We start from the raw sequence: 13490 nt of genomic DNA, 5'->3' as shown, positions 1-13490 counted from the left end.
TTCTCATTCAAGGAAACACAGAAAAGTTGAAGATTGTGAACTGTCCTTTATTGTGCACATACCATGGCAAAAAAATTTGTGCTAACTAATTACATCTAGCAACTGTTGTAATATAGTTTCTATATCATTGCCATCATCATTTTCCAGCAAGACATCCCAAGTATTTACATCGTCCAAGTCACACTCTGTTTCTGAATCATCTATGCCTACAAATTGTAATTTACAAGTGTCCTTAAAAAATTCACAAATCCCATTAAAATTATCATATTATAATTTTATCTTTTTTCTCACCTAATGTATAAACCCAGCCACGTTTTTGTCTAATTTCATCAGGGCAAACTATACGTATAGTCTTACATAGATCTCCATAATTTTCTATAAACCATTTAATGTCAGTTTTTCTTCTGATATCACTTATTATCCATATTGTCTTGCCCCATGCTGAAAAAGTTTATTTAGATATATTCAATTGCATATTGCTTATATGCTATTTTGTATGACCTATTAGCATATTCCACGTACCATTATACATGTCAATAGCAGCACGACAAAAATAGCCGTAGTCTTCTTTTCTCATATCTTCTCCCCACTTGACCATTTCAAGTCGATACTTTTCTTTGTACTTTCCATGTCCCAGCAATTGATCAATGTCAAGATTCAAAGATTTAGCCCAATGTGTTTTGATAGGTCCTGATAATCGTATAATAATGCTCTTTTCTGGACCAATCCTGAATTTAACATAAGCAAATTTTATTAAAACAAATAAATTGGTTATATTTTTTAGTAAATAATGATCAAACTTTTAATTATGAGTAAAAAAGTGTTTTTAAGATAATTTTATTTTATTTCTTTACTCTGCTCTAATTATTTTATCCACTTTCTCCCGGATATCACACTTCCACTAGTTAGTTTCACTTCATTAGTTATAAATTACTTAAAAAATATAAATGCTAAATACCTTTTATGCAAAATGTCGGTGATATAATCCTTTCCTGATTTTCTCTTGCCAGAAAATAATAGAATCTTCTTAGGCTTCGTCGAGTTGTTCATAATTTTTGTGACATCGCGCGTCTCTACATGTTCTGCGGCCATTTTGACATACAACTGTACAATATTATACACCTAGGCAAGCATCGAGCATATAAACCGATGAATAAAATATTAGATATTTTTCGAGCTATTTTCATCGTATTCATTATACATTTCATAAATTTACATTTGGCATTGACTATTTGTTACACCGACATGTACAAAATATAAAAGTATGTATAAAATTTACAACTAAAAATGAGGAAAAATCAATTTGTCTTAAACGTGTTTTTTAATTTATTTTAATAAAATTATTAGTTTACATTGACTTTATTTCGCATTCTTAGCTTCACGAAGAGCCCTTCGTTGGTCTGCTCTTTTCAACTGAGCCTTCGGTTTAAGGTTATGCTTCTTGGCAAAACGCTGATTTCTCAGAAATTTTAAATCCATCTGTGTGCAAAAAATACACATATGAGATACATGTATAAGTTTAAAAAATTATGTTACAATAACCTTAAGAGTTACAATAACCTTTAAATTATATTAAAAACATGTGCTATCTGTATTATCTATCAATGTTTCATGTCCTTCACAATATTTTACATAATTCATATTTAATTAAACGCTATAACATAAATCTATTTAAATATGTAGCAGTATAAAAATGTTTCACTATAACTTACACCAAGCGTAGATTCATGCCTATACCTCTTAGGCTTCTTGATGCCATTACGATGAGCTTTACGATCTGCAAAGAAAACATATTTCAATAATATATTATAATATATATAATTATATTGTATATAATTTAAGTATTCATTTATAAAAAGTATTAATTTTTCAATAATTTAGAAGATCATCTTATACACATTAAAATTACACATTTTGATTGTGATACTATTGTTTAGAAATATACTTTTTTTAGATTTGCTAATATTAATTTATAACAAATTTTACACTTACTCTGATTGTGATTTGTATGATTCTTCGACTTGGCCATTTTTAGACTTGTTTATTCCTATCTGTAACAATATTTAATTATTTCAAAACACTACACTACAAATGAATTGTTGAGGTTAGATAAATTGTGAAACTTTTATCTCAAGATTTTCATCTATACTAATTGTAAGAAAATAATAAATTAATTTATAATTGATAGAAAAGTCGCAATTCTATAAACATGTCCCAATTTTAATAGATTAAATGGATATTTAGATTAAAAACTTTAAAATCTCAAAAAACCATACACAACCCTGCGGAAACGGAAGCGAGAAGAATACGAAAAGAAACGCGACAGAACAGTAGCGACATCAGCGCCAAATGCTCTTTGTATAAGCCTAGTCCATAGGAAGATGCATAAGAGAATGTGTTATGAACTATGGCTGCGTTCCGTAAAGAGCATATGCGCGCATGTATCTACAGTATACGTTACGTATACTATAGATACATGCGCGCATATGCGCTTTACGGAACGCAGCCTATGTTTATGCAGTATACAAGTTTGCCCGGATGTGGTCTAGATATATTTTGATAAACTCTTATAGAACTACTAATTACTTTGAATTGGTAGTGAAAATAATAAAATATTAATTTATTAATTACTATTTATTTTAAGAATTGTTTCACAATAATTTTAAAGTTACTGAAATTTATATTTTATCACCATATTTATTATCACATGACAAACGCAATCGTTACACGCGCGCAATTTATTCTTATAATTACAAAGAAATATATACAGCGTGTGTCAAAAGTTCCGGGACGGCTGGATAATTTGAAAAATACGCATCACAGAGGAAAATAACCTCGACAAAAGTTATAGGATTTTTCTCGGGCAATCCGATGGTGACCTTAGATTTAGCCTTGCCCGTGACCTTCAAGATCATTTCAAGATCAAATCGAATTTTTTAAATAAAAACCCCTATTTTTTATTCCAAAATCTAATAGCTGGCAGAATGTTTATTTTTTTAATAAAAGATCGATGCCAGAAATGTTTATTTTGCGTTATTAAGTATTATTATTTGGATTATGTTTTCTTGCGACACATAGTTTTTTTGGGAATATTAAAACCTTTTTATACAGTTAATCTATTTTTTTTATGTGACATTATAGTAACTATATTGGGCGTCAAAGTGGAATCACAATTAATAAACCGAATGTATAAATGCACGGCGAGGTATTTAATTTAAATTCTTATAATTAATATCAAATTTAATATCGTAGAAATAATTCTTTTTAAAAAATATATGTGAACAGATATATATATTTTTGAAGAATTTTAAATATTTTAATTATAGTAATAAAAAGGAACTAAATTTCTAATATAAAATTTTAATGATTATAAAATTTTATGATTACGGTTAAATAAACCTTTCGCCATGATTTACGGAAGAAACATGTTTCAGCATAAGGGAAATTTGGAAATATAGACTAAGTAACATATTTTTGCATCCAAATGTTATATTCAATCTTAGTACAGCAAAATGGAGACAACAAAAACAACTAAATTGTCTTAATTTGCTTATAAATGAGGTATATTGAAATGTTATTTATTACCATTCTGCCTAAATTTCTTTGTTTGTGAATTCCTTCATTTATGTTATATATGATTTCTAATTACTCAGATAGTGCAAAGGAGACATGCATTCGATAAACGTATGGCAATCGAGTCCAACAGTGAGACAGTTCGTAAGTTTGTTAATGTTTTACTTAAGTATTTATATTTGTTCAATGTTATAATATTTAAAAATTTTTTAAATAACGATGAAAAAAGTTTTTTTTAGAGAATTGTTGTTGATAGATTGATAAAACGCTATTTTTAATGATTTTTTTTTCTTCTTTTATTACTCTTGCAAAAATTTTAAAATTATATGTGTAGGAAACTTACTTTTATAAGAAAGTAAGCAAGTATTTTATATATATTTGTTCAAATAACAGTTTTCGACTTTCTATTGGAAGCATGTCATGAAGGAAAATTAACTCAACAAGAACTTTTGGATAATGTATTTACAATGTTATTCGCAGTACGTATTTATATTTCCACATTCAAACTATATTTAGACGTATGATAAAACAGGTTCTTATTTCACGTAGGCCACTGACACAACTGGCACTACAATAAATTTTGTGATTTTTATGCTCGCAAATTTCCCAGAAGTACAGGTACGTAGACATTAAATTTATTGAAATACAATACAACTTATTAACTTGCTTAATACATTATAAAACTTACAAATAATGTAGTTTCAAGTTAGTAACTATATATAATATATTATTTATGATAAAAATTTAAATAGAATTATAATTAAATAGAATTACGCTTTAGTTGTCGCTAGCAATATTAATTTTATAAGCAATGCACAAAATTTTAATCACAAGTATAGAGTAATATAAAAATTAACAAAGTATACATAATTGCTTCAATTTATTTCATACTAGGAAAAAGCGTATAAAGAATTATTAGAAATTTACGGCACTAATTCTCCAAAATCTGTAACAATTAAATATGATGATTTGCAACAAATGAATTATTTGAATCGAGTTATTAAAGAAACGATGAGACTCTTTCCTGCTGTTCCTCTTATTGGACGAATTCTAACGGAAGACGTAAAAATAGGTATGATTAACTATAATTGTACATTATAATAATAAGACGTATGTTTACTTAGACTATTTTTCACTATTACATTTTTATTATAATAATATTTTAATATTAACATATGTATGTTTTAGGAGAACTTATTTTACCTAAAGGAACTGATACATTGATGTCCATATTACATATGCACCGAAATAAGAAACATTGGTCGAATCCCTTGATGTTCGATCCAGATAGATTTCTCCCGGAAAACGAGGTGCATTGTTCGAAATATTTCATGCCGTTTAGTTACGGACTAAGAAATTGTATTGGTAAGCACAAACAAATAACAAAATGTAATGATAAAATTGCTTAATATATAATTAACAAAATTGCAGGTCAGAAGTATGCGATAATTTCTATGAAAGTCACTCTGGCAACATTGATACGTACGTTTCAATTCAAACTAGATAAAAATATCAAAATAGATGAAATAAAACTTAATACGGACATAGCATTGTGTACTATAGAACCTCTGAAAGTTAAAATAAAAACAAGAGATTATTGAATTTAAAAAATATAACAATTTATGTTAAAAGAAAATGTAAATAAGAAATATGGGAAATAAAGGGTGAAGGATACATAAGTGAATTATTATACAGACAGTATCTACATCCTTACATCCTTGTATCTATCTTATATATCTCTCTTTTGTAAACATAGAATATAATAAAATGTGGTATAATAGGGCTACAGGCGAAGATCCACTTTAAAAAAATCTAGCGCGCTATTAGTGGCACCTCATGGGTAGCGTGGAAAACCACTATTAGTTATTACTAATTAATTATTCACAAATCTTTATTTTTTCAGTTGATAGAAGTAAATTGATGAGGTAAATTCTGACGTCAAATTCGTGTTCAGCAACCTAAATAACCCACGGATACCAATTTTTTAAATATTTACTTTATAATTCACCGAATTGTCGAGTTTTCACCATTTCGCCACCTGCAGGTACAATCTACGAAATTCTGTTCCTTTGAAAAATTTCAATTCTTCTAATGATCGTGGCTTCCTGTTAAAATCTTGAGGGCAATAATCTGAGAGAAATTCTAATGCTTTTGATATTGCAGCCACAGTAATTCTATGAAGTTTCCATAAACCATTCCATTTACACCAAGCTGTGATCAACCTTTTAAAGACTCCCAGATGTACAAGATGAAGACTATCTAATCGGAATTGTGATACCATTCCAGTATTGATCCTTTCCAATATAGAATGATCTTGGTGATGTTGGGGTTGAGTCTGTTGCAAAAATGAATAATCACCCTGGTGAAAAAACATCTCATAATTTCCTAGAAAATTTTAAGAATTTTTCATAATTTTATTTTATGAAAAATTCTGAGAAAAAATTTCTTATTTATTCATATTTTTAAAACATTTTTTAGAAAATTATAAGAAATCTCACTATAAGAAATCAGATGACAATGTAGAGAATTTATATCTCGAAAAAAAAAGAGAATCGTTTATAATTCGATAATTGATAATAAGATATTTTAAATAAGAAAAATTTTTAATAAGTTGTAAACAAGTTTTCTTAAAAATGTTTAGATGCTGTAAGTATAAATTAAAAAGTTTTCTTATTGTTAGTTTTTTTATAAATTCGTAGATATATAGAGTAAATTTGAAAAATGTAACGATAAAAATAATTGTTAAATTCGTTACTCGTTACCGAAAAATGTAACAAAGTTACTTTTTTCGTTACGAAAAAAATTTGTATCGCCGTTACCGTTATAATTACCAAAAAAAAGTAATTGTAACGGTAAAGGCCCATTTATACATATCCGTACCGTATCCGTACCGTACACGTCCGTGCACGGATGCTAGATTCGATTCCATATGATTAAATGTGAGTATTTACACTATTCCGTATCCGTACCGTTCGTGTCCGTACCGGCACCGCAGATGTCGGTGGTGATGATATTTTCACGGACCTGACGGCACTGAACGTGCCGATACGGACAAGTGTAAATAGGCTTTAGTGTAGCGTTCAGATTTTTGAGTCTCATTTTGTATTAGTCTGCGATATCGAGAGCATTCTTTTAAAATAAAGAAATCGATAATGAAAAATTGATAGAATTAGTGCAACAACGCATCGAATTATACGATCTTTCCCATCCAAAATATCTTGATGGAATTTATAAAGAAAAACTGTGGCAGAGTATTTCTCAAGAACTTGACCAACCAGGTAATTTTACTTATGATAAATATTATTTTACAAATAAATTTTTATATTCATTATAAACATCATTTTATTTGAAGAAAAAATACACAATTCTCTTAAAAAATTTATACATATGTAGAAACGTGTTTTCGCTAGCCGGTTCTCTCCATCTTGTATATTGTTTTCGTATTTTATTATCAATTAAATTGAGTAACACATTAAAAGCATGTTCTGACATTCTAAAATATTGATAAAATTTAGTTGCATCATCAACCAATTCTTTACATAATGTAAAAAATTTACCTTCCGTTTTTCGTTTTGTCCATGCTTTATGAACCCATAAAATCCATTTTCTTTTTTTTTTTTTAAGATTCCTCTTCGTCTAAAATTAATGCTATTACCGCTAATTCGTTTATCGATAGCTCTGCCATGTTCACAGTCAAATGTCTCAAGACTGATGTTTCAAAACATTCACGGATGCGATCCGAATATGTGTATATATATTTTTTTTTTTAATGCCTTTTTTAAGAGTGGATTAGTTTTTAATTTTTATAATTTTTTTATTGGAAATCTATTTTTTATTTCGCTATATATAAAAAAAATAAAATAAAATAAGTGATTCAATTTTTTACTTGAATTTAATATATTACACATTTATTACACTTTGCTATTACATATACATACATATAGTGAAGAAAAACACATATGAAACACTCAATGTTTAGCTTCATTATGCTTTTAAATAAATCAATTGATATTCTATATAATATGACATTATTATGACATTATCATGTTATAAATATGCAATTCTATATTTTTGTTATGAGAAACGATATAATACTAAAGAAATATAAAGTTGTATGAATTGATCTTAAATGTATTCGTGCATCACGAAGAGTATCACAGTCGAATATAGCTATGCTAATAATTATTGTTATTTCTACACAGATTTAAAGCATTTCTTCTCATTTATAGAAATTACTATCTTATAAACAAAACATGTAATAAGTTATAAATAAATTATTATAGAATAAAAAAGTAAAACACAATATCTCTCTCTTCTGAAATACTATGTACCTAATTATACATAATTAACTCTAAAACATAATTTAAAGACTCAAGTTGGTGATCATAATATGAAAAAAATTAAAAAGTTGTACTATAAATATCCATGCAATTTGCAAACGCAAATTCGATTGATTGGTGTGGAATACGCGTCGATATGTAAAGTATCGTTCTTTATAAGCCAGATAATTGTCTTTGCAACGTAATCCAATCTACGATTTTCTGCTGAATCTGCCGCTTCTCAAGTAAAGCCGTAGAAGCTTTCTGAAATTTCTCTTCATTTCTACGTATATACATTCTTGCATCTTGCTCCATTAGGCTGATTTTCTCAGGTCGAATCTCCACCATCGATAACATTTCTGTTAAGTATGGATTGAATCTAAAGTAGATATGGTCAGGTAGCAGATCATTGAGCATTGTATGTACAGCTAAAAAAAGAGATTTACAAATCATTTAAAAATGGAATTGTTTATTCTAGTTGCATATTTTTTCTTAATTTTGTTTAAAACAATTTGTGCAATATGATCAATTATATTTCTTTCATTGGTATTACCTTCTGTATCGGTAGCGCTGTCTAAAATTTTATAGAATTTTTCTTTCCAACTTGAAATTTCCACTTCCAAAGATTTATCGTCGCAAATGTGATGTGGAATTCGACCGGTTCCGAATGATACGACGCATTGAATTGGATTGTTTGGCCACAATTGTCTAGCTTCATGAATTGCTACAGCACATGGATTATTTACCAGAATGCCTAAAACAGCATGGCAATCATTATTATAATGTTCCGAAAATTTTCATTGAATTTATTTTGATTGCGTGTAACTTACCGCCATCTTGATGAAGATATTCACCGTACTTGAATTCCTCAAAATAACTTGGTGCAGCAGCTGATGCTCTCACGGCTTCCCATAGTTTATACTTATGAGATCCCATATACTGACTCTCCACTCTATGTGGTAATGTGTAATTTCTAAACACATAAGGCATAACGCGCTCATGATTCACTATAGCGGATATTGCTGAAAACTAAAAATGCAAGCACGGTTAAACATCTTTTATATTTAAATTACCTACCTGTGGCTTATACATTATACATTTCAGTGTTCGAGTTTTCCTCGACGATATATTAAAATCTACAAACCTTCGGTGCATTTGGATCCCGCGTGGTTTTGATAAGAATTTTGTCGCCTAGATGCTCAGCTAATAATTGTTCCCACAGCGCTGTGTCGTAATATGCGTGACTCCATACTAGACTGCTCGTACCTTTTATAGCACTTTGTGTAAATACTCTGGTACTTAGTTCCTTGTATAATCCTGAAACTTCATCCAATGATTTTCTCTTGCCGCCTGTAATAACAAATAAACGATGAAATTCATCATAAATTCAGAAACATCACAAGACATTCCTTGTTGATAAACTACATGTACATGCTATAAAGCCACCTAAAAATTTACCTTCCAAAGCATCCTTTGGTAGTACTGTAAGTAGATTATATGAATTAGCACACACACATACACACGGTACAAATAAAAAAAGTATTATATTACTTTATAATAATTAATAGTAATTAATGAATTAATTAAATGCATTGAACAAAAATTTCTAAGCAATTACCTAACACAGCAGCAAGGATGGCACCTGTGCTTACACCGCATATGTAATCAAACATCTCATGTGTCTTCTTCCCTGTAAGTTCTTCCAATTTCTTCAACATCTCTACGACCAATACTCCGCGAATACCTCCGCCATCAATCGACAGAATTCTGATGCCACGACCGGGTAAAGGATCGATGTAACCCATTACAGCCAAAGCTTCTCTAATAGATGCTGTAAATGTGATTTTTAAATCGTAAATAATTACAGCACAGTAGTAGGGTGTTATTTAAATTTATATTTTCTTTTCATGTACCATTAATTTGTTCATCCTTTGTTTTTTTACGAGCCTGCAGTAAAACTTTAATCGCTCCCTCTTTGATCGCATAATGTCTAGCCTCTGGATACTGCTCAATATGCAATAATAAATCTTCGATCCTCCGCCACTTTGAAGCACTTGACTCAGCTGATGCAATACTGTTCAAAACATGACGCGTACGAGATGCGATGCTGTGCTTTGGAATATTACTACGAATATTCACCTTCCATTGTGGTATACTGGTGCTTTGCACAGTTTTAGGAGACAACTTCAGAAACAATGCAGAAAGAATTTGTTGCATGGTAAAGCCCTCACTTGATTCTATTTTACTATCGGGTATACTTTGTTCTTGTGTTTGCTATACATAAAAATTAATTTCTTATATAAAACATAAAAATACTGTGATATTATTTAGCTTAATATTTATAAATTACCTGTTGTATTTTTGGTTGCATAGTTGTAGAATTATTTACGAGTGATTCTGTTTGTTCAGATATTAATGTTACCTTTAGATTTTCTGTATCATTTTTACTTTTATCCTTCGTATCTGAGTTCTTGCTTACATCAGGAGTTTTAATAGATTCAGATGATGATAATTTTCGTATTGTTTCAAGTTGCGAATAGGTTAATTTTTGCAGAGTATCCAACCAATCCTTGGAGAAATGAATATGTTGATTCTTATCATGACTAGTCTTATTCAGGTAATCTTTTAATTGCGACAAAAGCTTCCATTGATTTTGCATTGACATTGTGATGTTCTTTATATCATTTATAGAACGTAAGAGTTTATCCGCAATATTTGTTACATTTCCACTGGCATCCTTACCCGCTGTGCTGTCTGTAAATTGTCTGCAATTGATAAACATTTATCTTTCACATTTATTAAATATATTAATCGCAATATATTACTCTCTCTCTAATATATCACTTGAATATGATAAATATATTATACATTTCTATATAAGTAATTTAGAAGTAGTTCTAACAACAGAAGTCAAAATCGAAAATAACCTTTATTTAAGTACATTCGGATAATATGCAATTTATCTCCCGCTTCTATTTTTTGCCATCATGATGATACTTACAAACAATCTTTGTTATAATGAACTCAAGTGTTAGATGATTCATATTCTGAATGTCATGGCAAAGTAAAACAAAATAATCGTCACTGCTTAGCATCCCATTACGTTTTCCGTATCTGTCAGTTGAAGTCAGCTGAGCTATCGAACGATGTCTGTTCGTTACACTAACCTAACCTGATCTTCAATCGCGCATTTGTATGATTTCGCAAAGGATTACTACTGCTGATTCAATCGCTCTATTAATAGTTGGATAACATCGTTGAAGATCATTAGAGGCATAATGATAAGTAATAATGATAAGTAATATGATAAAATCAACAACGTATATTAGTAATATTTACTTCGACAGCAATAACATTTCTATGATGCTTCATTAAGCACAATTGCGTAATTGCAGTTGACAATTACGCCATGATACACGCGACAAATAGTTTAGTGTTTACCGCAGCGTGTGCAATTGAAACGATTTGAATTCTTCTGGGAACAATTAAGTTCAATTGAACCTCACTTCATGAACTGATTTATTTAATAGAAGAGGAGTCTAATATGTATAATACTTTAAAATTCGCTATTTTAACTTGCTGATTAACTTTCGAGCAATTTAAGGTTAATTATTTTTGAAGTAAAATGTTTATGTTAATTAAAGTATTTATTTCTAACAAATATATAAACAAAAGTATGTTTAATCACACTCACCTAGTTAGCAAAATGCACTTTCGACAATGCGTCGCGTGTCTGTTAAAGGCCATTGTATTAAAAATCACAAAATATCCCTTATATCAATCTATATTTCTTTAAGAAATATCCAAATTAAATCACAAAGCACAAAAAATTATTTAAATGATTATTATGACGTAGATTCGTTAGAATATCAATAAAATCGATATTAAACTCGTAAGATGATATCGATTTGATTTTAATCGATTTATAATTGATTACGATTATCAACAAGTTCAGCTGGAATCTGATCGATACTCGGTTCACTTCTGTTTACTTTAATGAAACTGATTGGAGATTAAACGTCTCGAAGTTTCGTTGATACTAAAAGTGGCTCGCGCAGTCGCGATTCTTATATGAAAGCAACATGTGACGCATCGCGTTTCGACGCGGCGAGCTGGCTGGTTGGCATCGTAAATAAGATATCGTACGACAACGGTGAGCCAACCGGAGGTAACCGCATTCCGCAAACAGATTTGGTTCTTGATTACTGGTACTTAGTGGTACATCAAAATCGTGGATAGGAAGGTGAAAAAAAATGATAGCAGTCGCGACAAAAAATAGAAGCGATCTCATCGCATCACATGATCGCATTTGTTTACGTCGCTCCATATCCTTTTCGCAATACTGTAACATGTGCAAAATTACCAGACGTAAACATTGAGGCACGTGCATCCGCTATCCTATGTTTTGCACCTTATCATCACTTCAATAACAAACAAAGCTAATGTTAGAATAAATATAAATATTTGTTGTATTATTTACTTTGTTCTGAAGTATGCGGAAAATTGCTCCAATTTATTGACAAACTTTTTTTATAGTTTTACAAAATCTTTGTATTAACATAATTTTTTATTGAAAAATTGTTATATTAAGATAAAGATATAGGCATTCAACAAAAGTACAAAATTGTATTGCTTTCCATTTATTTATTAGCATCAAAAGATGTTATGTTTTAGAAATAAATATGCAATATTTATTAAATTTTTATGAGACAATTATTGTAATTATAATAATTGAGATATAATTATTGCGTGTGTTGAATAACTGCCAAACACTTGTAGAAAGAGTTATGTACTAAAATAACAAACATGTTTTGTTCTAAACATTTAGATGCATATATTGTTTTTTTCTGAAATACTTATTGCAATTGAATGCAATTGTTTATCACACTTTATTTAACCTGATACTATCATCTATATATCAACTATGACAAATATTTGTAGGCTATTTGTTAAGTAAACAAGCATGCTTGGAAAACCATGATTTGTCTCCTGAGTCATAAACTAGCGCAGTGGATCGGATGATATGCGACGTCATGCAGTAAATCGAGAAGGCTCGTGATAAGAAACTCTTCCAATTGGTTGTGTCTGTGTGACCTTGCTTGCTCATTGGCTAGCTACAAAGGCTCGCCACATCGCGTCATTCTCTTTGACAGAAATTGGCTCCCTATCTGACACCGTTATCCACAATAATGATGCATTATTTGTAGAATGCGCGTTTGTTCAATGAAAGCAAAACTGGATTTCCAGATGCATAATTGCGCATCATATCATTCATTCGAACAGTCACATCAACATTTTTGATATTGTTATTTATTCTGTTCATTATTCTGAAAAATATTTTACTTTGAAGATCATATAATTATCACAAATTATGTATTGTTGCAAAATTATATTATACAAAATATAAAATTGTATCAATTATTTTATAATTAATAAAATTATGTATAATTTTAATTTGTTTCAGTGACAACTCTAATATTGATGAGGCTTTAACAAAAAAAAAGTATAGAATTGTAGATATCTTTAGTCAGTCCAGTCACATATCACACTACTTTACTTCGCTGTTGGACACTCTGTACGACCTCGCATGCTCACTAT

General features: G+C 29.7%; 4 protein-coding genes across 8 annotated transcripts; 1 reads left to right on the top strand and 3 right to left on the bottom strand.

Moving 5' to 3' along the window:
* Window positions 1–26: 26 nt before the first annotated feature.
* Pmvk (Phosphomevalonate kinase) lies at window positions 27–1160 on the bottom strand. Its single transcript, XM_012364950.2, has 4 exons — window positions 959–1160; window positions 523–728; window positions 292–441; window positions 27–206 (listed from the first exon to the last, which is right to left on the bottom strand). The coding sequence occupies exons 1-4, from the start codon at window positions 1090–1092 to the stop codon at window positions 82–84; spliced, it is 615 nt and encodes a 204-aa protein (XP_012220373.1). The 5' UTR covers window positions 1093–1160; the 3' UTR covers window positions 27–81.
* Window positions 1161–1302: 142 nt separating this feature from the next.
* Window positions 1303–2370, bottom strand: RpL29 (ribosomal protein L29). 2 transcript variants are annotated; one of them, XM_012364951.2, is made up of 4 exons: window positions 2277–2370; window positions 1993–2051; window positions 1713–1777; window positions 1303–1479 (listed from the first exon to the last, which is right to left on the bottom strand). In XM_012364951.2, the coding sequence occupies exons 2-4, from the start codon at window positions 2027–2029 to the stop codon at window positions 1360–1362; spliced, it is 222 nt and encodes a 73-aa protein (XP_012220374.1). In that variant the 5' UTR covers window positions 2030–2051; window positions 2277–2370; the 3' UTR covers window positions 1303–1359. The 2 variants fall into 2 exon arrangements, with proteins under 2 accessions (XP_012220374.1, XP_067209017.1); XM_067352916.1 differs by having other exon boundaries at window positions 2282–2350.
* A 37-nt stretch (window positions 2371–2407) lies between these two features.
* Window positions 2408–5264, top strand: LOC105671080 (cytochrome P450 4C1-like). Its single transcript, XM_012364954.2, has 9 exons — window positions 2408–2420; window positions 3142–3205; window positions 3435–3561; window positions 3654–3717; window positions 3967–4052; window positions 4123–4191; window positions 4468–4645; window positions 4762–4938; window positions 5005–5264. Exons 1-9 carry the CDS (start codon window positions 2408–2410, stop codon window positions 5172–5174), a joined length of 948 nt encoding a protein of 315 aa, XP_012220377.2. The 3' UTR covers window positions 5175–5264.
* A 2182-nt stretch (window positions 5265–7446) lies between these two features.
* Window positions 7447–11893, bottom strand: LOC105671089 (calcium-independent phospholipase A2-gamma-like). Of its 4 annotated transcripts, none has more exons than XM_012364977.2 (9): window positions 11587–11893; window positions 10243–10657; window positions 9806–10166; window positions 9511–9723; window positions 9351–9374; window positions 9037–9242; window positions 8723–8921; window positions 8446–8646; window positions 7447–8320 (listed from the first exon to the last, which is right to left on the bottom strand). In XM_012364977.2, exons 1-9 carry the CDS (start codon window positions 11637–11639, stop codon window positions 8067–8069), a joined length of 1926 nt encoding a protein of 641 aa, XP_012220400.1. In that variant the 5' UTR covers window positions 11640–11893; the 3' UTR covers window positions 7447–8066. The 4 variants fall into 4 exon arrangements, with proteins under 4 accessions (XP_012220400.1, XP_012220403.1, XP_012220402.1 ...); XM_012364980.2 differs by lacking the exon at window positions 11587–11893 and adding an exon at window positions 10820–11081; XM_012364979.2 differs by lacking the exon at window positions 11587–11893 and adding an exon at window positions 10894–11081.
* Window positions 11894–13490: the final 1597 nt, after the last annotated feature.

The sequence above is a fragment of the Linepithema humile genome, chromosome 4 (assembly GCF_040581485.1).
Source record: "Linepithema humile isolate Giens D197 chromosome 4, Lhum_UNIL_v1.0, whole genome shotgun sequence".
NCBI lineage: Eukaryota > Metazoa > Arthropoda > Insecta > Hymenoptera > Formicidae > Linepithema > Linepithema humile.
The sequence above is the reverse complement of the archived record's forward strand: the minus strand, read 5'-3'. Positions and strand labels throughout refer to the sequence as shown.